Here is a 26,739-nt window from a genome sequence, read left to right as displayed (position 1 = left end):
CTGACCGACTGACAGACCGACTGACAGTCAATAAGTTAGTCAGTTTGTCAGTTAATCAGTCTGTCAGTCAGTCTGTTTGTCCGTCTATCAGCCACTCTGTCAGTCAATCAGTCAGTCGGTCAGTTTGTCGATCAGTCAGTCAATCTGTCAATTGGTCGATCGACTCACAGACTGACTGTTGGGCTAACAGACCGATTGATAAACTTACAGACTGACTGACTGACAGACTAACTGACTGAGTGACTGACTAACTGACTGACAGACCGACTTACTGACTGACAGACTGATCGACAGACAGACTGATTGATAGTCTGACAGACTGACTGATGGACTGACAAACTAACACACTGACAGACCGATTGACAAACTGATCGACTCACTTGAACCTTATCTTACATCTCGTGTTATTATCACATCAGGCTCCGAGAGCAACAATACTCTCTATATTTATTTTCTTATGTCGACTTCCACTTGACTTTGGATCTGTACCGAATTTCGAAGACAACGCAAAAATAATATACATTCTTATGGAAATTATGTTAACTCAAATTTTAATCACATGACTGCAATACTGTTGAATCCTGATGCAAGCAAATTATAATTTCTAATCTCGAATCGCCGTTACCGTTTTTACTCTAAGGAACCTACTTCGTGTGTAAGAATTATAGACTATGTATTCTTACACTCGGCACATGATAACACACGTCTAATCAATACAGCACATATATTATGTAATCTGCGCAAAGTTTCTTATAATATATTTATATTATAAAATTATTTTTTTACACGACAGATCGAAACGTCTACTTTGATTATGTTTTACTAACAAGGGAATCTCGCAAACCCGAAAATTCTGATTTTAATAAAACTTGGCATAAATAGAAGAGATAAATGAATTTAGAAATTTTTCGTTTGTTTAGTTTACAAGATACATCGAGAAAAGGCAAAAACCATCAACTTTTGAAGGGTGGTTTCAACTCTTTAAACCGTTTATAAGCCCAAACAAAAAATTTCTAAATTTATGTATTTACCCTCTCTACATTTAGTTTCATTAAAATCAGAATTTTCGGATTGGCGAGGTTTCCTTGTGAGATAAACATGTACTCTACGCCAAGACCTTATAGCGGCTTATTCGCCTCTTTTTAATTGAATTTTTAATAATTGTTTATTAAACTTTGCAGAGTGCAGTGAAATTTATAGTACGCTGCTATTTACCAAGTAAAAACTACCGCGATGCCCCGGTAGAAACAACGTCCCCATCACTTATTTGAGTTGCTCAGTAGAATCTATTGAACTAGTCGGTAAAATCAACTAGTTTTTTCTCAGTGTACTGTTTTCTCGCTAAAGACCAGGAAAAAGATTATTTTGTTGGACTGCGTTATTTTTCGTCGACGAACAAATAAATACCGTTACCATGAATTACGTTAATGTTGTACAATAATGTATATTTTAAAGTTATCGGATTTATTTGTAAATTACGTTTTCAATGAGGACACACGGCTTATTTATTATCTTTGCACGAAAACAAAAGAGAGCACTCGCGGTTAATTTATATGCCATGCTTTGTTTTTTACGACTGAAGAGGACTTACAAGAGAACGGTCGGAAGTCCCTCATCGATTTTAATGAACTTTGGATATGTGTAGAACATAAAAAAATATTAGAGCCATATTTTTTTTAGCTCTCGACATTTAGAAGTTGAAACCACCCCTCGGAAATAACGCATTTTTTCGTTTTTAACGAATATCTTTGAAAATATAAGAGTTATTAAAAAATGTTCTATACAAAAGTTTTATGGCATTTTATACTCTTTATAATGGTATATTTACATTTTACTAAAAATTAACATTTTTTAATTTACCTTTATTCCACCCCTTTTGGTAAAATTTTGAAAATTTTGTAATAATAAAAGTTAAAAAGCATTAAAAACCCAATCATTCATATATAATAACATATGAATTCCATCATTCCCAATTATTGGCAAAACGAAATGATAATCTTGTACTATAGACACCGCGCTAGAAGTAGTGTTGCGTTATTTCTTTAGTCGTGTCACATTTAATAAGTGCCTCTTCTGCGTATATTTTTTTTTATATTAGAACATAAAAACGGATTAATCTTAATTACATAATACCTAACGTATTACACGATACAAAGCATAAATGGATATATATAACAAAAGTAACATATATACGTATGTGTACGGTATTGCAAGAAAACAGTGCTGTGATGCGTAATATTAGAATAGAGATTATTTTACCTTTGCAAGCACAATTATATTTAAACATATTATACCCGAGATGGCGTTTGCACAAAAATTAATTAGTTCAAACAATGTCAAAAAATAGTACAAAGGAAAAAAGACTAATTTATGCATATTAATATATATTTTTTGTATGCTAAATTTATTCGCACGTGTTGTGTGCCAAATGTATATAAACATCCGCATAAATGTATATAAACATCTCATGTGATAAGCATGCAAAAACGCCGTGCAAAATACGAGGAAAGCATGTGTTTTGTCGTGGGCGCAGGAAACACGGCTCGGCACTAGAGCTCTATAGATTTACAAGATCGATTTTTAATGCTCTTTAATTTTTGTCCTTACAAAATTTTTAAAACTTTACAAAAAAGGAGTTGAGTAAGGGTAAATTAAAAAATTTAAATTTTTTGAAAAACATAAGTATATCATTATAAAGAGTATAAAAAATGTCATAAAACTTTTGTATAAAACATTTTTTCATAATCCTTATATTTTTAAAGATATTTTGTCAAAAATGAAAAAATGCATTATCTCCGACAAGTGGTTTCAACCCCTAAACATTGAGATACGCAGCTAAAAAAAATATAAATCTAAAATTTTTTTATGTTCTACACTACAACAACATATCCAAAGCTTATTAAAATCGGAGGGACACTTCCGACCGTTCCTTTATTAGTACAGTCGAAACGTTTCGTCAAACTTGTTAGTAACAGACTGCGCACTCGAAATTGTTTCAAACAACACAAGTTTTGCATTATGTTTTGTTAATAAATTATGGTTAAAGTTTTGCTTGATAAAAGTTTTGCTTTGAGCTCGTTTGTATAAACCTTTGTTTTATATTTAATTCTTGATAATACTTATACAGTTCTATGCTTTATAATCACTTTTAAGTAGAGTTCCGACGAGTAAACATTTTTTAATAATTTTTTTATGCTCGAAATCAGCACGACACTCGAGCAAGGAGTATCGTGCTGAGTATTTATCGCAGTTCTCTTTAGTCCTTGCACAGTTCTATACTCTATAATCATTTTTTAACAGAGTTCTGGCGAAGTTAGCACGACATTTTTTTACTTTTAATTTTATTTTTAATTTAATTTAATTTAAATTTAATTTTTAATTTAATTTAATTTATTTTTTAATTTAATTTAATTTATTTTTTTACATAAGAATTGCAGAAATCTTTTTTATTTTTATAAAGAACTCGAGAACTATGGAAAGTGCTATTAGAATTCTAATTATTTATTTATATTAATAGAATGTCGTGCCAGCTTTACAGATCCCTTGATCTGTGCATAACTGAATTGGAATTGACTTATTCTTAAAAATGAGCAGGAATTTGCAAAAGAATTTCTTCTCAGATTTTAGAAACAGGTTTATCCACTATTGCTGTTACTAAGCACCACGTTCCGCATTCACAATTCACGGTTTTTTTCTATCGGAAAAGAACACATTCCATTCCAATCCATTTGAATTCACAGACGTCGTTTTGCCGCCAAAGAGTAGAGAAAACGAATCAAGGAGTGATTTGTAGAGTTGTAAGAACGGCCGAAATAGGCCGTAAAAGAAAGCTGCAGATCCAACAGGTGGTTGAAATAATTTCTTTGTATCGTAGGTGGGAGCAATCTCCAAGAGCAATGTTTCTGTTCTTTGAGAACAGTAATGACTCACGTGACGCGACTATGTTTCGCCTTTTCCGCGCGTGTCTTGTCACAAAGTATACTTACTTGGCCGTGTTCCGATATTACTGCCAGTACTGAAAATCTTATAGTTTCCGTTACCTATACTATAGATTTTCAGTACTGGCAGTAATATTGGAATGCAGCCTTGTGCGCTTTTTACTGTTTTTTTAATTTTAAAAGGTACAAACACTATCCAGTTTTTTTCTCGTGAACAGCACGCTAAGTACTTTGATCATTTTGAGCGGCATTCAAAGTGATTCTTTGTATCTGTTTACTGCTAGAAATAATTTTATCATTTTGTATAAATGCAAATTGTGACAATAATATAAATCTTATTTTTTTTATTTTCACAATGAGTAACTAATGTTTCTCAAGTTTTGTAATATAATCTAAAGTATATTAGACTATTGGAATTGTATATGTATAAGAAAAGTATATTGTATCACTTAAAATATTGCTAAAATTTTGCGTTCAAAATTTTAGACTTACGTTCACGAAAAATTTAGAATTTTTTCTCATATTGGAATATTCGTGCGAGAATTGATATTCATGTTTACACATCAAAGATGTATATGTCTCATTTCAAAACATTACTAGAAATTAAACAATTTTACAGATTACATGTAAAAATTATCGGTTATGCAAAGCAATAATATTTAAAGAAAGGTCAATGATCGAGTTAATATAAGACGATGACAAAAAATAATCTTTATTATTACTTACATGACGGAATAGATTTAACAATTAAAAGATTGTTACAAAGTAGCGAAACGTTTCGACTATACTTAGTCCTCTTCAGTTGCATAAAATGTAATTTAACAGAAAAAGAAATTATGTGCCAAAACATTGGATAAACGGAAAAGTAACATCAAGTGAAATAAATTAAGAGGAAAAATACAAAAAAATTTCGAAAAAAAATTATAGAATAATATATAAATTTTGGTCGTCAATTAAAGTGATAGATTGAATTATGAAATAAGCTAAGCGTAATCCGAGTATAAATAAGAACAAATATATCGGAAAGTTCAATAACCACATATCGGAATTTTGATAATTCTTATTCTTGTTTACTTCATAATCTTGCTAACATAAACATTAAACACATATAAGTCTCATCTGCATCGAAGGGATCACTTTCCTTTTGACTGCCGTTTCTGTACATCTATTACATAGCTGACAATACAGTTTATTAAGCCCTCGGCTTTTTACTCTTTTACCACAAACTAAGGCACACGTAAGTTTTTTCACTATATTAATTTTTACACTATTTTTTTATTTTATACTATGTTTATTTAAAAAAAAACACTTAACTAATTTCTTTATTATCTTATATTTTTTATTTTTATTATTTCTTCATTCTTTTTGTACAGTTATTTCCACATTTGTGCCTTCATAGAAATCAGACTACTACAATTGAAACTTCTTTCCTTTTTTGCTCAAGAACAAAAAAACATGTACGTGATTTTCATATGAATCTCTAACTTTCAACTATTAACTTTTCGATTAGTTTTATTGCCTTCTTTGTTCTTTTACCTTTATAGTCTTTCATAATTTTACTTGTTTGACGCCCTAATTCCGCTATGTACTGATTTTTCGACACATTTTGGTCTATACAAGGAACGAAATCTCAGACTCAGAGTTATTGCACTTTCCGATATGTTTATTTTTGTTTATACTCGGACTACGCTTACCCATTTCTACCAACGTAGATTAATTTTGGATTAACTAACTCTTTACCTCTTTCTAATTTTTGGAACTAGAATGAGATAACAAGTAAATTAAACCGAGATTAAAGTTAATCTATGTTGGTAGAAACGGGCCTAGCTTATTTCATAACTCGATATATTACTTTAATTGACGACCAAAATTTATATATCATTTTACAATTCTTCTTTCAAAATTCTTCTTTCTGTTGTATTTTTTCTCTTAATTTATTTTACTTAATATTACTCTTCCGTTTATCCAATCTTTTGGCACATAATTTTTTTTGTTAATTTTATTATATTTTATACGACTGAAGAGGACTAAGTACAGTCGAAACGTTTCGCTACTTTGTAACAATCTCTTAATGTTAAATCCATTCTGTCATGTAAGTGCGTAATAATAAAAGGATTATTTTTTGTCATCGTCTTATATTAGCTCGATCATGGACCTTTATTTGAATATTATTGAATTTATAGATTGTTCTATTGTTACGTTGGAATATCTCTGTAAAGTTCGAATATAATTCTCTCATTAGTTTAAAAGTTATTTAATGTTTATTTAATATTTATTTAATGTTATTTTTTGTTCACTCTTAATTTTTATGTAAAACTATTATAAACCAAATTTTTTATTGGTTTTTGTCTTTGCAGCTGATTTTAAAGCTAAAATTCGGATATTTAGGATCAAAATTTTTTGTCGTTTATTTGAAAAAAAAAAGTTTGCTCTGAAAGACTGCAATTTTTAAATGTCGATAACTTTTAGCTGATATTGTAGAGCCAAAATATTCTTAGTGCAGGTAACGTGGTAAAGCTGTTTCGTTTCATGATATCGTATTAGAACATTTAGATTTAATAAAGCTTAATGTTTGGGGGCGGCAAGTATGCCAAGGGCGGTTGAAAGCCGTTAAGAGGTTGGTTCCTGTTGGACGTTGCAAGCAGCGTAGTAGAATTTCCAACATCTACGATCCGTTAATCGCTATTATCAACAACAAAATGTTATATCTTCCTTCTATTTGCAATTTTATTGCGCAGATTATGATAAAATGTTATCGCGCTGCTTCTGCCAAGCGACATAACAGCACGTGATTAAACAACCTACTTTATTGTTGAAACAAGCTACTTTATTGTTGAAACAAGCTACTTTATTGTTTTCCGACAAAGCGTAATTCAATTAAGTTGTGTTTTCGAAACTCCGTCGGCGATCCGTCGACAGGGGATCACTTTACGAAAAACGCACCGCCACGTTAAAAAAAAAAAATAATCTGCTCGCATCTCGCACGACTGCGGCTTGCGGTGGAAAACCGATGCGACCGTATATCAGGGATCGGTGTATAGCAACACTCGTGTATCGCGTTACTCAATCTGTCGACATGCACATTTATTAGGAAATTCACCCCGTCTTTTGGAGCACGGTGAAAAAAATATTACGCCATAAAAGATATTAAGCGTAATGAGGCAGCCTATTCGATGTACATAAATTATATAAATCAATCCAGCCAATTTAATCAATTCGATAATTTAGATAATATATCGGAAATATAGAATATATTGAGGTATAGTATTACATAATGTGTGATATTATATGATAAAATACATATACGAAACATTATATTTCGAAAGAGAATATGTGCTATTAATTAGTTTGCGTATTGCTATTACGTTTCGCGTTTCGTGTTATCTTAAATACTTTAAATATTGTTTGTTCATCTTTTAACACAACTTTTTCCTTTTTTTTTTCAGAGATCTACAGAAGAGCTCACGAGGTGCAGCACCACAACATTGGCGGAGGAAATCAACGTGGAGAACACAAGTGTAACGGCGTCTCGTACTCAAAAGATCATGAGTGTCTGTAGGAAAACCTTACGCTGGATATACATGGTGGATTTGGCCTTAGTATTGTCAAGTGAGTAGCATTTGAATTTAGTTCTATGATCCGAGTGCTACTTAATTTTTTCAGACTTTCGAATTAATAGATTTCTTACACTAATAAAAAAATGTGTTGTATTTGTGAATATAATTGCATAGTAAAATAATTATAATCAGGAATGTTATTTTTATAGTAATTGTTATTATATTAGTAATAACCATATGCCACATTTTAAAGTTGTATAATTTGTGGTACAATTTTTTACAAATAGTTGACATCGCTAAAGTATACGGTTATTATTACTAATATTATTGTAATAGTTAAAAAAATAGCTATAAAAATGATATTCTTGATTATAATTAATGTATAATATAATTTTTATAGTAAAGATGTTAATTTTTAGAGATAAATTTGATTTAACAAAAAATAACAATTACCCTTTTCGCATATATGTCGATTTGTATAATATTTAATTTTTTTCTTATTACGTTTTTTTATATTTTGTAATTATTATCATTAGTGATAAAAGTCACGATAAAAGAAGTTATTACAAAAGGAAAATTATTTGTGCAGTAACCTTGCAAATATTTAAATCGATTATGTGCCTCCTTTTGTGTAAAAGAAATTATTTTAACATTTTTCGACAAAGCTCATAATCATTCCAGAGTATTCCATTAAGTGAGAAATTTTGTTTATTGAATACGTCTTTCGTGAAATTCGTATATAATTAAAGATTGCGGAAGTAATTATTTTGTTACGTAATTCTCGTAAATTGAATTTTGAAGTTTCGTTTATTGTGTTTCTATTATGAATGTAATTTCATGTTTTTAGTACCGAGAGTTCCATGAAGTGAGTTTGAGGATTATTTGTGCACATTTATGTTTGATAATTTTCAGACTTTGATATATTTGGCTTTAAGCTACGAACTTATAGCTGACAGGTTTATTTCAGAAAAGACTCGTTATCGTTGTCTCTTTATCAAACATCTCTTCTCATGATGTAAAATTGCAAATTGGATTTTGCGGTTATTTCCTTGATGCAAGTCATCTACTGCGCCGGTAACGCGGTGGCCAGTTTACCGAATTTAGTATTTAATGTCCATTTTGCTAATTGAGTACAGCGTGACTTTTATTAGCCCCATAAATATTCGCGGCCGGCGAATATGCATGTCTTTACGCCCGACGAGAGGAAGCGTTAGCTTGTTAACTGACGCGTTATTGCATTAGCAAGCAAACCGTGAATAGTCGGAAGTACATGCCGCGCATTCTTCCTGAACAGCTAAAAGTGCGAAACTTCGCGGAAACTGGCGCGGTATTATAGTTAATTTAATCGCGAGCGTTCTCACTGGCAACTATCTCGTTTATGAAATTGTTGTGAGATAACTTTCTTTTTGATACAAAAAAAACTATCAAAAAATAATATAAACGAGGAAAAATAAGAATAGAAAAGTTAAACAAGATGCAAATACTAAGTAATAATCAACTCCTATTGTCGGTTTGTATTTATATTTTCCAACTCTAGCCATTCAAAAATACAGTTCTTTTAACGCGTTTGATGGAGTTATGCCTTTGTAAAAAATTAAAGACTCGTAAGATTAATTTTATTTATTTTTCTCCTATTATGCTTCACGATCTTTTCTTTTGTAGCAACACTGAGAAAAAAATGTGTGATATTTGCGATTATAATTGCATAGGAAAATAATTATAGTCAGGAGTATAATTTTTACAGTAATTATTACTATAACATTGGTAACAATAATCATATGCTTAGAGTGATTATTTTAGTACAATTTACTATATAAAAATCTCCATTTTGATTAATGGTAACCATATCATAAGTTGCTTAGATTAATATATTATGAGAACTTTAATATAGTTTAAACAATTACTCATAATTTATATTGTTAAATAACTATTAATAAATTATAGTGATATTATGATCACTGTAACTATTTTCTTTTTTCGGTGAAGCTATTTAACTGATACAATTTTATGTGTCGCACTAATAAAAGATTTTCCATCTGTCGGGATTCCCGGTCATTTCTAATCAACCGTTATTCAATACAGACGATTCGCAAACGCAGAATAGAAACGCAAGAATTGGTTTCCGGCCGAGGTATACTTATCTGTCTTTTTTTGCCTTCGTTTTTCTTTCTGTCGTTTATGCGGTACGAGTGCAGTCTTTTGCATGGAAGCGCATTCGCTGGGGGTGAAACCACGCGTGTAATGAAGCCTGACAGGGAAACCACGAACTGTGTAATGCAATATTACGGATGAGTGTTTGACTAGAATTTTTACGGGTGTGCCGCTTTGTGTAATGCAATATATTACGGGGCGGGTGTTTAATTGGAATTTTTACGAGCGTGTCGCTTTAAATACCCCTGTGTGCATCTGTCGCGTAATGATGGCAATGAGCCGCACGATCTCGTTCTAAGCGTATACATGTGCAATACAAGAGTATTGCGAATGTCATTTAAATGGGTGAAATTCCTCTTGGTAAGAATGAATTAGAAAGAATGAAAAATGCAGAAAGAACATAAGTGTAATGTCTGAGTTATAATCAGACTTGGACAAAGTTTTCTCTTACGTATTTACTAAAATTTATTATATCTTTATGTAAGAAATTAAAAAATATATACATCTCTTTCTCTCTTTTTCTTTCTCTCTCTCTTTCTTTCTCTCTCGATATCACCGATATTACTCATAAATAGAAATTTGCATACATACGTCAAAGGATTAAGAAAGTCAAAATTAGGTAAATTTCCATTAATTAATTAAAATATTGAGAAGCTATAAATTATTTTAAATTGGCTTTCGCTCAATTCTTTTTAATTTGACAAGATACAAGCTCACTTTATAAGTAAGTAAAAGTTACGGTAATTTTAGATTACTGTTATTGCCGAGGTGACTGAACCCTTTTATCTTCTTTTTTTATCCTTATGCATTCTGAATCACGTGTCGCGGATGAACTCTACACAGATTTTGCGCAAGAGAAAAATGAAAAGAAGAAGAAAAAGAGGAAGAAAAAAATATACCAAAGTATTAAACAGGGCTTTAATCTCTTAAATGATTACGACGCAGCCATGTATGTCACACTACTAGTGGGTGTTGTGTTCTCCCCCGCAACGTTTGTGGCATACAGATGTGTGCCACTCAGCGCCCGCTTCTCTCCGGCGCGCACATATGCAGCGAGCGTGACACGCACGGTTAGTCAGGCCCGGATTAAGGAGAACTCAAGACCAATTTGAGTTTAGGGCTCGTCCTAGGGGCGTAAATGTGCACGTACGACGCGACAGTCGGGCCGACTGACGCTGAACCACGCGGAAATTAAAACGTTGTCCGGTCTATTTTGTTGATCACAAAACTGATGTCGGATCATATGATTTAACGGTCATCCATCGGCATGCTAGATCCGCGAAGGGGAAAATGATAGCTTTTCTTAAAATTAATGAAAAAAAAGAGTGATCTTTTTGATGAGATAAGTATGTGTTAAAAAGTACAATTACAAAACAAAGCAATAAATCTAATAAAAGAAAAAAAATTAAAATAATTATCCTTGATAATGGTAGTAGTAATGAAAGATAAGTATTGAAATGTAATTAAATTGATACTATTAGGTAACAAAACTAATAAGAAATCTCAATATTTTTATTGTTTGACGATAATCAATAAGTTGATTGTACCACTGAAAAAGTATTTGCTCATTTTGTTTTTCTTAATTAAACGATAAAAATTTTAAACAATGGCGATTTTCAAACTTTCTTCATAATTTTTTATATGTTCGGTCTAATAATAACTTCGATAATTAAAAATTATATTCTACATATATAAGAAAAACATAGTAGAATTTGAACGAAATTAGGTATGAAAAAGAGATACGTGTAAAACTCTGAGTGGGCAAATACTTTTGAACAGTAGTGTACACGTTCATAAATATGCCATTATCCAATTTTTCAAAGAATATCTTCAACGGAATAGCGAGTTAACACATCTCATCGTCTTGGTTTTCTTGACTTATATTTCTTGACTTGCACAGCTCCATGTCGAAATGCATTAGGAATGAATCACGATACACGTTGCAATTCTCTACTTGTCTACCCGTTTTTCTCTCCGCCGCTGATGAGACATTCCTCGTCGCAAAAGTGTGACAAAGGGCACTTAATCTCCGTAATTTTCTGGTCTCATTCGTGTCATATGTGATAGCAATAGTCACTCGTAAACGCAAAAAAGATCAAGGTTACTGCAAATCCGCAAATCGTAGACGCTTTAAAATAGAAACGAGGGCAATATTTGATCAAGATGGATGGATATTTGATTATAACTATTCAAGTTTGTCTGCCTCTGATCAAAGATAAATTATTCGTTGCAAGTGGCGTGATAAGCTTTACTTCTATATTTAAAAAAGATAAAGATTATAGGTACGCACATCTATACTTAAATAGAATTTATAATATTTGGATTGTTCCGATATAACTAATACGATTTTGTAATTAAAAATTTTTTAATTTAACGTAACAAGAACGTTGCATTTAATGTATGATTTATTCAAGTTTAGCAGAATTCTTTTCGACGAATTTAAATTGCTCGTAGAAATGCGGAATATTTGCCATGACTTGATAAGATGAATCAGGCGAAATCTAAGATAAATAGTAAAATCGTCAATTATGATTCGCGTAGAAAGATTTATGTTTAATTGTTAAATTGCTTCCAAGAATTTTTAATGCATTGGTCATCAATGTCACGCGGTGTATTTAAGCGCATTTATTCTCAATTCTTGATAACTTTTGTATCAAAAAATATTATTAACGCTGTAATGTTATTTTTATATTATATTATACACTGGAATATTATATTAATAAATAAATATACTAAATTATATGTATATTTAGTAGAATAATCAAAAAATATATGTCATTGATTTATACAAGAAGTGAGAGTTACAAGACTTAACATTATTTTTTATTCACATTCGTCACAAATATGTTTACGGATATACAACTAAATTGCTTATCACTAAATACATTTGCAGATAGTAAGTATTCTATTATCAGCAAATATGTGATAAAACGATTTGGTCTCCTATTAATGTTTATTACGCAGAGGATATTAACATATTGCTCAACTTGTTTTTTATCTTTTGTACGTAGTTCTCTAACTCATAATTTCCTGCGTAAATTGTAAAATATTCAAAATCCATCCATCCCCTTTGTAGAAAGGAGATATTACCAATTGTATTGTTGCTTTTCTGCGTCTGTGGTATTTAATTAAAATTAAATTTAGATGTTTAATCACATTTTGATTACTGTTTATAAAAAAATTTATAATTTAATTTTACTTGTAAAATTGTTTATTTTAGATGAAGACATAAAAAAATGAAACATCTGTCCAAGAAAAAAATACAAAAAGATATTATATATTATATCAAATGTGATTGATTCATATCAAATTCGTATTAAATGAAGATAAATTCTACAAAATTCTAATTATCAGTAACTTTCTTAGCACTTGAAACTGTCAAATATATATATTAAAACATGTGTGATAACATCTGTTTATCTCGTGCAAAGTAAAACTCATTGGCACAAATTCATAATAAACATAATGCTATGATTTCTTTTATCTTTTAAGTTAATAATAATATCTGCATGTATTTCTGATGTAAATAAAATTATTATTTAATTTTTTTAATATTTAAAAAAATTTAAATTTTGCAAACAATTGTTTACAATAGAATACGAGAATATTAATTTAATATATTAAAAAAAAATAAAAAACCAATTTTAGATATGTGTGTAACAAGGTTGATCATTTTTAAAATGTAATAAATGATGCAATGATATCATGAATAATTATATTTAATATCACATTATATGAAAACAATATATTTTATTTATTATTGTAATATAAAGAAAAAGCGTAAAATATGTTATATAAATCATTTTAGAGCGTTATGATTGTTTGGTAATATTCACTTTTTTGACGTAGGCGATAATTGTAATTATTTCACGGTACTCGGCGTGTGAGGCCGTATATTTTTTTTGTATCTTGCGCGACTAATTGGATTATGCGCCGAACGTGCGCGTTTTATCTAACGACAAAAAAGCCCTGAGCAACACGTGGCGGCCTGGCGGGTGCCTTTGCGTTTGACAGAGTCAAACCGTATGAAATTTTTTACATGAAAAATCAATTCAAGTGTAGAGAGAAATTGCCAAGATTTGAAGCATTGTGAAGATTTTTTAGTAATTTCTTAAAAAAACTAATTTTTTTAATAAAGAATTGTTGATTTTGCTGTATTTTTTACATGTTTGCAATAAGAGCTTACAATACAGATACTTAAAAAACTATACGCCCTATTTTGAAAATTTTTATTTAGACATTTAATACTTATTATGTTTTTTTTAAACAATATTAATGAACAATGTATTTACTTGTTATATCGATGTAACATATCAGGTAATCGCACATGTAAGAAGATGCCAACTGTACATATATATGTTTAGGAAATATAAATAATTTGATTATGAGTCTTAAGGTCTTTCAGAATTATAATAAAATTAAATTATTTATATTTACATATACATATTAGATTAGACATTAGATTCACAGGTACATACACACAACATAAATTAAAAATATTTTTTGCATAACATTACTTTATTTAGTGATATCTCTTCGATGTTTTATATTTGTTTTACTTTAAATCACCAAGTTACCACAATCCTAATTTTTTTATACGTATATGAATTTTTGAGAAAGAGAAAGGGAGTTTGTGCATTGTAATTTATCTAATGTAATGAGTCACAATATGAAATATTATTTTGCTAATCACTGTGTGTTAAGAAATCTTTTTCGCAATCTGAGGTAACCATAATGGGAATCCCTTTGTTGTGGGACACGCAGTGCGGAAATGTCAACGTCAGAATGAGTAATCTGATGTTACTTCCTTACGTTTTTTATCAATAAATTTTTTACTAAAATGCATCATGGTTTGTGACACAAGACGCCCCTTTTATTTTTGAAAATACTTATCCGACCATTTTTAATGGAAAATTATTTTTTTCAAACCTAAAAGACCTACATCTGCATAGAGCTCTCGATATATTTTATGTGAAATACCGTTTTTCTCTTATTTACAAATTTTGCAATTGCAACAAATGCGAACAGCAAATCGATAGATGCGTTATACAGCGTAATATATCAGTGGCTTAATAAAATTACAGATGCATATGCATTAATGTGTGTATTGCATAATTTACCTATAGAATTATCATTTAGATAATTAACTAAAGCATTGTTCGCTTTACCAAACGGCTATGTTATTAATATTATTCGCATATGCGTGCTACGCGCAGAACTAATATTCCTGAGTATCTAATATTTATGGCCAGCTACATTGAAATTTAACTAAATTTGGTTTTATTTTGTATAATAATATACATATTCTTATAATACCAAATATATATATGTATAGTGTGTGTGTGTATATATATATATATATAGATAGTATATATTTTTTTGAAGTTATTTTCAGCGCACCATAACAAAAATCCATAAAATCTATAAATTTTGTCTCGATAATAACTCTATTTAATTGGATTGAGGATAAAATGTATGGCTTTTATAGATGTCTGTTATGAGGTACTGAAGATGATTCTAAGGAGAGTGGAAACGTTTTATGTTTTTAATAAAGTACGAAAGTTTTAACATTTCAATTTACAATCACTTCGTACTCTCATTATCCTTGCACAATTATCGTATTGCACGGTTTACATCACAAAATATTAAAATTAGTAATTTTTAAACATTTTACTACTTTATTCATTTATATTTTATACATTATTATACATTATTAAATTTCATATTATCTTGTTAGAGAAAGAGCTGAATTTGGGATATACGTACTTTAAAAAAAATTTCCCTCTCTAAAACTAAAACTCTCTATTATTTAGAATTGGATTGACATACATATCTGTAAATTATAGACAAATCTAAACGCGGATATTACAAGCCTGTCTATATTTTTTCCGCGTCATTCTGTGTTGTTGCTTCGAAATTTTTTTGTTGCGGCATTGGAATAATCGCGCGCGTCTCAACTACGCATGCGCGCTAAATCGCGTCAATTACGATAACGTGACACGCGAGTGTCTGGCAGTCGGAACGCTCGCTCGCTCGTCGCGAATGTATCGGCGCGGTATCGCCGAAACAACGCCGCTTTTTTACTACGGGATGTACGCTCGTCCGCGCGCGTCGAGAGAAGATGCATCGCCGGAAAGAAAATCCTTTTATTCCGTCTATGAGAGAAGACAGAAGGATGAGAGAGCCGACGAGAGACGGAAGATGACGTCGCGTGTACAGATCAGATGGTCTCTTCGTAATTACTTCGTCGTTGGTACGTACAAGAGAAAAAACTTAGAATGTGACACGCACACATAGAAGATAATACGCTCGTCACGTTGCGCGCGCGCGCGTTATCTGTTTACGACTATTCGATCGCGCTATAATCAGAAGTAATCTAAAATAATGAGAATTAGAAAAACGTTTCAAAATGTACTGACCAGTGTAGAACTATAGAAATATAAGTTAACAGAAACTCTATAGTGCAGATAACGTAAAGTCGTAAACTGTATAGTCTTTCAATTGGTTTCAATTGAAGTTGATATGGTGAAGGACTACCATGCGTTAATATTCATTTTTATCAATATGGTTTATGGAAAATACGGTGAAATATTTTGCTAAAGTATTTTAAAATTTCGCTAGATTTGAAATAAATTTTTTGTTAGGCCATTAAAATAATTATAAAGGAAGCACAACGAACAATTTTGCGAAAATGTTGACATTTTAACAAACAGCATGCTACATAATAATCTAATAAAATTATTTTTAGATTCATCATTTAGCTGAATTTTTAGTTACGTAAGCAAAATCGTGTTTAATCTCGGGTTTAACTTGCATTGTACTTACATTTCTTTTTCTAGTTGTAAAAATTAGAAACAAGTAAAAGCAAAGTTTTTTTTACGCTTTTAAATTTTTTACTCTTTTTTTTTCTAACTTTGAAAATGAAAAAAACGACAAGTTGACTTAAGATTTAGAAAGTAGAAAGTGAGATTTTAGCGTATTAGAAAGTGAGAATAATAATTATAATCTATCATTGATGGAGGCAGACATATATAGAAACAGCGCGGACATTTCGGTCGACAAAAACAAACGCTTGTTGTGTGTCATACTTAAATGTTTAACTCGCATATCTAATTCTTTGATTTTCAAGCAAATATCGATATGTTTTTGCTGAGTGAAACATATCAATTAGCTGGGATAGCTAACTGTATGTAGCTAAACAAAATGATTATGACAGATATGCATAGTTTGTTATCACATCGAAACATTAGTAACAACAGCAAATTTGTTAGTTATAGCAGCAAACATTGTTACAGCAAACCACGATTACCAATGGGAGAGAATTTTTTTTTCCGTGCATTGGTGCGGAAAAATAATAGCGCGTCGTTTACATACCGATTCATTAAAAGTCCGTAGTTCACGTTACACATGCTGTAACAGCATTTTCAATACTGTTAATATATTTCAAAACGCATCTTGACCGCTGATCGTTGATCGATTACATTATAATTAAATAATTAAATTATATAACACACGAAGTTAATTTATTATTCATTGAATATAATTCGAAAAAATCAACTTTGCGTGATTGAATCTGCGTTATTTTGAAACGACAAGGTATCGGATTTATTTGAGCAATCGTTAACACTTTTCGTTAATTCCGGCCTGTACTCCGAAAATCTGGCTTCTCTTACGCAATTTGCCGGAATTTAGGCGACTCATTCCGTGATTACTCATCTTTCAGATGGATAGATTTATAAAGAACTGCAACTATCTTATCGGAGAGATGCATAATCATTATGAACATAACTGAAATGTCTCATTTGAGCTGGCGGAAGTGTTAAACTTCAGGAATATTAAAAGTGCGCGAGAATTTTAATAGGAAAAGTTTCGCAATTGTTTCCTTCCGTAATCGTTTTCCTGTGCGTTTAAAACCATGCACGAAAACCGCAATCTCTCGATTACCGAAAGAACGGTTTTGTTGAAATATCTAAAAATTTGGCTATAGATACAAGATTAGGGAATAATTTTGTTGGACTATGAAAACAATTATGTAGGACGTTCTATTATAACAACATCCACTAATAAGGACTAGCAATTTACGTTATTACATTTTGATGGTTTAACAAAGATTATTTTTAGATCTGTATCTAGCTAAATTTTTAAATACTTTAAATACAAAATTATTTCTTTCGATACTCAATCACAACTTCTGCAAACATGCACTTTTGACTCATGTAGCAGACTTTGTATTCTTACTATTTCGTAAGTTAGTCTTTAAGTATTTTTGGAAATATTGTATTAGAAAAATTGTAAATTCGATGGTAATTGTTATCTGTCTATTCTGACTCACGACTTTTCACTGTATTTCAGTGAGTGTACTCCTGGCGATTCTCGAATTCAATGTGGTACCGTGTCAGCGAATCGGTTTCTTTTGCAATGACCCGAAGATCTCGTTTAAATTCACAGGCGACACGATCTCCATGGGCTTACTGATAAGTTTCACTCTCAGTCTGCCTTTAATAGTGGTAAGTGGTTTCTCATAGTCTTGCTTCTTTTTTCTTCCTATTCTAAATTTATGATAAAAATTGTTATTGCACGTTCCGTAATTATACAAAAAATGTTTCAAGTTGAATGTGCTTTCTGCAATGCTGTTACTTCAGATGTTGTTGATCTTATGATTTACATTTTCTTTGAAGAAAATCCTCCTAAGTACATACAAAACTTTTGCATATGAAAATATGCAATCGCTCAGTCAGAATAAAAAAAAACTGCTACTGTATGCAAATGTTATTCGTATGTAGGAAGAATAGGATTTTAGTCTCGATGACTGTATATGTGTACAAGGAATCAAGAAAATAATATGAATATTTAGAAAAAAATAAATTTTGGAACTTTTAAACATTCCTTTCATAATAAAACAAGATTTTTGTATTATACTTTTAATCAACCATTTCAGATTTACTGCAATTCTTTTGCTTCAGAGAAATAGTTTAACTGCTTCTTTTTTAATTGTTGTAAGCTCTTTGTTATTTTATTACTCTCTTCCGTACTACAGTGATATTCTGTCGTTGCTCATCCGTTATTTTGCAGAAATTATATAATAATGTTGATCCAATATTTAGATGCACCATTTACGTTATTAATAAAATATTGTTGTAACCGTCATTGAATGTGTTAACGGCTGTATGAGCAATAATGTTAAATCTAAAATAATGTCGATCATGTTTTTGCTATCAAACATCATTTTTGGAATTCAAAAATAAAATTCAAGCTGATGTGAAAAACTAAAATTTTGTTTTTAAAATGTATGGTAAGATAAAAATAAAACTATCTTTTCTTGTAAACAATAAAAAAATTGTTACGGAAGAATTTCTTCTATTCAGATCCGATCATTGAAACCTACCTGACCGGATATGACTCTTTGTTGATCGCTGTAACTTTGTCATGTGTTTTAATTTCAACATATTATTTTAACACAATATATTCCACACATTTAAAAGTTTAAAGACATGCAAGAAACTCGACTTTTTAAAATTGTTGAAGTGGTATGACTTCTTAAGTTTGTATTATTTAGCTTATAAATAAAATTTGAATTTTATATAAAAAGGATACCAATTGTGTGTGAAATAATTTACATTAATATACAGAATATTTTAAAAAATTATGACTCATAAAATGAATTATTTATTAATGACAAAATTAAAAAGAAGAGATGTGAGTATCACATATGTAGACTTTAACAATCTCTGTTATTCAAAATGAGTGACAGGATGTAAAAAAATTATTACATCATACAAGAAAAAGAAATCCACATCCAGAAAAAATATTTTCTTGTTTTCAAACAAGAATATTCTTTTTCTAATGTATAATCTTTTTTTCCCTTTACACGAAGAGAATTTTCTCTTAAAATCTACCCTCAGAATCTGGTAATTGTGGGATAATGTCTGACTTCAAAGAATTTTATCATACTCTTTAGTAAAATTTACTATACTTTTAGTAAATTTTGCTAAAAGGTAATATAGTAAAATTCCTCGAGTTAACACATTATCTTACAATTACCATATTTTGAGGGTAAATTTTAATGGAAAATTCTCTCCTCGTAGGAATATCGAGAGTAATGCAAGGGGTCCTTTTTGATCGGTTTCAGATTTGGATTGTAGAATACGTCTGTTACTCCGCCGACAGTTACGAGAGCGTGTCATGTTACAACACTCGGGGCAGGCAAATCTGGCGTTGGTACGGATATTACATCGCGGGGCTTGCGACCCTCACGTTCATCGTCGAATTCATGAAACTTCTAATCGGCGAGCCGCGGCCGCACTTTCTCGACACGTGCAAACCGCGCGAGGCGGTCAACTGCACCGATGAGTAAGCGCACCGACATTTTTTTCATCCGTTTCTTTCTCTCTCTCTCTCTCTCTCTCTCTCTCTCTCTCTTTTTCTCTCTTTGTCCCGTCTAGGTTTACCGTCTAGGCGTGATCGGGGTCGACCTTTATGTCGTCGACGTGTAGGCAGCCCGCGTGGTGGACGCGAATGGCGTGCTCGTGGGCTTGTACGCGGCGCGCGACCCGCCAGAGAAACAAAGAAATACGCATATCGGACACCTACGTATAAGACGCAATGATTGCACAAGTTCTTAGCAACGCCGAGAGATAGAGAACACGAAGTAACGTGCGGATACGTTACATCCGCTCTATCGCAAAACGAATCGGCATACCCTTTTTTTAAATCCTTTTTTATCGGATAGAGTAAACGGCCCAATTACTGACAATGTTATAAAATACCAGAAATATATGTATATATCTTAAATACCCTATTTTATTAGAAGAATGAAGGTTTACTTTTAACAAAATATTATAATGATAAGTTGATTTTTTAATAATTTAAATAAAATTAAATACAATGTAATAATATAATTTAAATATTTAAAAAATTAGATTTGCAAAATCTAATTTTTAGGATTTGGGACATTGTCAGTGATCGTGCCATTATTTTAGATTTTTTTAATGTAAAAAAAGGACGTAGTTGACCGAAGAAGATGCTTTTATCAATCGCGAAAAAGGTAAATTTGCTCAGTGCTCTCGCAACTAGGTGCGGTCGGTTATATAGAATTCTATAATGTACGTACTTCGATCGGCCCTTTTTAGTGCCGTTCAGATAGCTTCAGGATAATATAAAGTATCCACTGTATCAGCATTTAGCACTGTAGCAGCATTAAAATCGCTGCTATAAAAGGTATATTTTAGAATTTTGCTTTTAAAATATTGCTCAGAATTTTTCAAAATGTTTAGTTTAAATTTTATTCCAGTCATCTGCGTCTAATTTGAGACAATAGTTTCTGAATTTTCTTTTTTTTTACAGATACGTTAGTTCTTACACGTGCACGAATACCGAATTCTCCACGTGGTTCGTTAATGATTCCAGCAAGTCCTTTCCGTCCGGCCATTCGGCTCTCTCCGTTTACACGAGCATCTTCTTGGTGGTAAGACTTTGAGAAAATTCTATTTTACAACTTATAATAAAAACTTGACAAATTGCTTTATAACATAAAAAATTGAGGAAAATCAGAACGTCTTGTTAGCAAGGTTGGATAACTAAAAAGTTAAAAGTTAAACAACAAAGTTAATAACTCTTAATTAATTTTGAATTTTAACTAATTATTTTTAAAGCACATAAATTTTAACTCGTTAACTTTTCTCCATAAAAATATATCTCTATGTAAAAGAAAAAAATGCATTTCCACTTAAAAAGCAATTTTTTTTGTTATTTCATATAAACTTGATATATAAAAAAGAAATTGTTTCAGTAAATTATTCTAATTTAATCCATTCTAGTTTAACATAAATAATATTTTTCAAAATTAGCTTTTAATTTAATGTAATCTTAACTTTTAACTGATTCAGCTATTTGTTCGTGTAACTTTTAACGTAATTAAATTATTTTTATAGCCTATTAACTCTAACTTAATTTAGTTTAAAAAAAATATTAACTTATCCAACCTTGCCTTAGTTTACCCGTAAAGCTCAGCAGCCTGTTGGCAATACAGGGAACTACGGTGTCAGCGTCGAGTACTTCCGGTTAGTATCGATAGCCAGTACCCAAGCGACGCGGGAAAGAATAATCCGCGAAAAAAATTCACCGGCGGCATATCGATTTTCGCGGGACGCGCGCGACGAATGCAAGAAGGCCGCGAAATAAATTCTCGGAAGTGACCGCGACTCTCGCTTCGCGAAATAATAAATAAAAACGGAAGTAAAACAAAGGCGTGCCGAAACCTCTGTCGAGGTATATTGCGTTTTTTCTCTCCTTTTTTTTTCGCCGCCGAATGAAACGCTATTAAACCCCCGGGGGGGGGGGGGGTGCGGAAAAGTAGAGACTTGTCGCGCCGACGTGCGCGAGATCTCCGGGTTTTTGATTTTATTATTAAAAAAAACGTTTTGTGTTCGTTTCTTGTCGCATCGCGGCAAACAGTGGTACCTGCAGAACCGTCTGCCGAACCGGACGTTGTTTCTGAAACCGTGGCTGCAGTGCCTGATGGGCTTGTGGGCCGTTGCGTGCTCGCTGACGAGAGTGGGCGACAACCGGCACCACTGGTGGGACGTTCTCGTCGGCGATCTCCTCGGGTTGCTGTTCGGCCTGTTCGTCGTGGTCGTGTCGTGCCAGCACTTCTGCCTCGGGCGCACCGACAACGCCGCCGCCGTCGCCATCGCCGCCCTTAACGAGCCCCCGGAGAACGGTCAGATCGGCGGCTACGACATGCAACGCAAGCACAGCGTCAAGAAGCTGCTCAATCCCGCCGTCGTCAACGTCTCGGAGGGCCGGGAGATGAAGGACATCACGACCTGGAGGGAGTGAACGGGGGGGGATACGCCGTTCGCACGAGGGGACGAGGGGATGATTTCGGAGGGCGGTGCTGGGGAGGTATATGGAGTATCGCGAGATGATCGAATCATTCGTTTCGGAAAATATTGAACCCGACTCCGGCTTTCGTCCGAAGAATGTCGGCAGTACATTTTCGCTGTACCTGATGTTTTCTTAAGTTATAATAATTACTATTATTATCGTAATATATTACGATAGGTTAAGCTATATCGATACGTGACTAATGCAAATAAGAAAGAAACGAGCCTTTTCTAGGTAAAGCAGATCTTAGTGCTTAATTAGTCCAAGTGAGAGTTTAAAGCATTTATTTGTCTAATAAATTTAAACTTTTAATATTTTATATATGTATATAATACAATATATAGAATATTGTTTTGCGTCTTGTGGAATGCGATTTTGCACTGAAGCTGGAATAGTGATATATCACAAATTAAATTACACGCCTCAGCGATTGAATTGGTAAAGACTCCCGTCATTTTGGTCGAGAGTAGGAGGTCCAGATTTAAACCCGGGATATTTTTCGCATTAGATTCTTTACAGTGCCTTAAGATCGTCATTGGCATCATTATTGTTAAATCGTTCATCAATTTAATTCGTGTTAATACTGTTCTAGCTTTTGTAAGACTGACAAAATTAACGCGCAGAACTGGAAAAAATGTTATTAAGTACTAAGCCTTCCGCTCTGATCGAAAAAGGCTCATTTTTTTGTGTAATAATCTTAACTTTATTGAGTAAATATGTAGACGTACCTAAAGGAGCAGAAGCGTAATAGGAAGTTGGATACTAACGAGACATCGGCAATATCTCTTTTTAATGTTGTTGAAATTCAAAATAGGAATATTAGGTTTCATTCTTGCTCATGAAAATCTAAAAGACACAGTACAGAAGTACTAAGGAAAGAATATTTTAAATTCTAGTAATCAAAATACAGATAACGTATGGAAACAAAGTGCTAGTTTGTTTTGACTTACTGCTTATTTTAGCAGCATTTAGCCTAATGCTGTACATACACATATACGTACACATGAATACGCATATGTATATCTGAGCGAGTATAGAAGAATGATACGTAGATAGATAGTGAAAAAATAAATAACAATAATAGAATATAATAAAGATGAATGTAGATATAAAGTAAGACATAACGTGAAATGATAATAAATAAAAAATATATACGTATCGCGAGAAATGATGTATAGAGGGAAATAGCTGGTTTGAAGAACGAGAGGACAAGCGCCGGCAGAGGTGACAAATTAAAATATTTTTCTGCGGTGTAAATAGGCATGCAACAAATGACTGCGTAGCGTTGCATCAGCCGTTGATCAGGCGGCAATTGAACGAGATCGAACGACAGAGAATTCGACCGATCGTATATCGACGCGAATGCAAATGCTCTTGGCGTTTCCCGTGAAATAAGGATTTCGGAGCAGTAACGTCCTTTCCGAGGCGATTGATTCGATCAGGGAATGTGTAACGTGCGAGCTTGACGCTGGTCTCCCTCCGGAGCCGGTAGGGGGATCGAGTGCCGGAACGCATGAGATTTATATTTTCGTATTAACGTACAAATTGCTCAGTACGAAATAGTCGAGCGTTTTACATTCCACTGGGGCGGGGGAGGGGAGGCAAAGAAGAAATGTACATATCAGAGTCACGGACGCATCGATCGCGAGGTTCTCGCGGGTGCGAAGTGACGGAAGGGCTGGGGAGGGGAGGGGGTGAGGGAGAACGGGTGATCCCGCGTCGAACTGCCTGCTGCGACTTGCACCGATCCGATGTATAACGTATAAGAAACTCCTGCAAGTATCATTTAATCGCGCGGGATGATAAATCCGACGGAAAGGGGGAGGGAAGGGGATAACTTAGTAATCGTCCACCTGAGATATAATATTTAATCTACGCCTCCGTCTTTCCCTCAAACGCTCCGCTCGCTCTTATCAGTAATTTACACTTACGCCCCCGCGGTTGATTACATTATTTATAAACTTGTAGCTTTAACCCACCCCCTCCTCTGATGCACTTTGAACGCAGACAGAAATCCAAAACGCGGGGGCGAGTCGCTCGCATTTTTTTTTTTTTGTTACGTGCATACATGTGCAATGTATTTGTAACGTGTGGCGAAAATTCAGTCCGCTTTAATTTTTTATATAACGCACAATTTTTAAACGAGACGAGAATTGAGTGATGTTGGGAGATTGTGTCGAGGGGGGAGGGGGGATAACTGGAAAGTAAGTCCTGTTGAATGGAAATTTTAATTTATTCCCGTAATATATTTAACCGTTATTTACGTACTTGTAAGAATTTTTGATTCACATTCCGTACGCAGCTCCCGTATGTACATACCTTTAACGCAAGAAAATATTGTTCGTTTCCTTCTTTTTTCCTTGTTTAATTTATTTACGCGCGAACGAGGGATGTGGTTGGAGTAACAGTGAGATTTACATTACTATATACAATATTATTACGAAAGGAGGAGTGCCTTTGCGGGGAGATGCTTGGAAACGAGCGTGTATTATAAACAGTAGTATTATTTACAGTTACGTGTAGTAACGCTTTAGCGCCTCGTTTTATCGTCTTCTGCCCTCGGAGAAGGTTGACGTTAATACGTCTCTAACTTCTTTCTAAGCGTTTCTTTCTTTTTTCTTTCTTTCTTTCTTTTCACACGCGAGACTACTTTCACATTTTTAATCGGTAAAGAACTATTAAATAAGAGTACATCTTTCGACTAGTCTCGCATGCCCGAATACTTTCTGCGATGATATTGAATTACGTATGCAGGAACGTACGTAGGGAAATACAGAGTTGGTTCGTCTGTCGAAGTTACGGGCCCGTAAATGTACACACAAGTAACGTTGTATACTACAATGCAGCGACGCGATGGATGACGGCAAGTTACACGAAATTAAGGTGATTACATCGTGCGCGCGAGTATGTGTGCGCCTTAACGCTGTCGATTGTTATTTTTATTGTACGGCGGTTGTGTGTTGTTACGCCTTGTAACGCGTAAGAAGCATGTTATTTAACCCTACCGATTTCCGTGCGATCGCTCGCGAGACGCGCGACTGTACATGCATATCGTAAAAGATATTGTATTTTTTTTTTAACGAGCGAACGTCGTAACAGACTCCGGGATTGTAATTACCATATGTAATTTAATTAGCCTACACGCCGACCTCCCGTGTGATTGTGATACGTTCCCGCGCTAACGTGTGCGTGTCGCTGTAAATGTATGCTGTATACTTATGTTTTAACTCAAGATTATTTTTTTAAAGGGGCTAGACCTAAGACAGTACCTATTTTTTATAGCCTCGCGGTATCGTCGGAATTTACACATGCATGTCCCTATTATATTGATTACTCCGAAAACGAAAATAGTTTTTGGATTAAAAAAGAAGATTTAAAGATTTAAACAATTTAAATGTATGTATATATATATATATATATATATAATACATCTTTTGCATTTACACACTTTTTATATTCCTATTTCGTAATTTTTACGATAAAATCAATAATCTTTTCTAACCAGTAATATTATTAGTAAATATTTGATAATTTGCCTTCCGCACTGTTCTTTTTGCATACGTACTTTTTATAAATTTGATATCAGTTTAAACAGATAATATATAAATTGTGTGCGGAATGAAAAAAATGTTTTTTTATCGCACAGTGCGGCTCGCCAAATGTACCGATCCGGAGATCCTAGTGCTCCATTGTCTTAATAGCTTTCACATGTACAAAATAGTACGTAAACTATTCGTCTGTCATAAATAAAATGGAAGAATTAAAAATAAAATGTTTCTTTCCCTTCTCTCTCTCTCTCGATCTCTCTCGAGTTCTCCCCTTCTTCAACCTTACACCGAATGAATGGTCGCGATCCCTTTGAAATCCCACGTTTTCTCCCTCGCCCTCGCTTTCCACCCTCGTGTCGTCAAATAAATCTTACAGGACAGCGATCGGTATCCTTCTCGGCTTCGTCGGAGAGAGAACGCGACTGTACCGGACTATCGGCGCAAGCTCCGATGCTAAACCGCACCGTGCGAAAGCGCTCTTTATTCGGCAGCTTGCACGACATCGCTCTTAAATTTTTAATCGCCAACGAATACGGTAAACAGAATATCACGAGAGCTTCGATCTTAATTTTAACGGCGGACCCAATGATTTTCCCTCCCCTCGGGCGCGGCAGTCCGGGTGACTTTGGAATGTTCGGCATTAATTTTAGTAGTAAGAGC

General features: G+C 33.0%; 1 protein-coding gene across 3 annotated transcripts in view; it reads left to right on the top strand.

Moving 5' to 3' along the window:
• LOC105829990 (phospholipid phosphatase 2) overlaps nucleotides 1-26,303 on the top strand; it is a 36,552-nt gene extending 10,249 nt beyond the window's left edge. For 2 of the 3 annotated variants that reach the window (XM_012669091.3, XM_012669092.3), the window contains exons 2-6: nucleotides 7,385-7,547; nucleotides 17,999-18,153; nucleotides 19,776-19,996; nucleotides 20,990-21,110; nucleotides 22,100-26,303. In XM_012669091.3, coding sequence (XP_012524545.1) covers nucleotides 7,385-7,547; nucleotides 17,999-18,153; nucleotides 19,776-19,996; nucleotides 20,990-21,110; nucleotides 22,100-22,483 — 1,044 coding nt within the window. In that variant the 3' untranslated portion in view covers nucleotides 22,484-26,303. Of the gene's footprint in view, nucleotides 1-7,384; nucleotides 7,548-15,382; nucleotides 15,900-17,998; nucleotides 18,154-19,775; nucleotides 19,997-20,989; nucleotides 21,111-22,099 lie in introns of those variants that run through there. The other variant, XM_012669090.3, reaches the window with a different exon arrangement.
• Nucleotides 26,304-26,739: the final 436 nt, after the last annotated feature.

Source organism: Monomorium pharaonis, chromosome 2, assembly GCF_013373865.1.
Source record: "Monomorium pharaonis isolate MP-MQ-018 chromosome 2, ASM1337386v2, whole genome shotgun sequence".
Lineage (NCBI taxonomy): Eukaryota > Metazoa > Arthropoda > Insecta > Hymenoptera > Formicidae > Monomorium > Monomorium pharaonis.
Note: the sequence above shows the minus strand (reverse complement) of the source record. Positions and strands in the feature narration are given on the sequence as shown.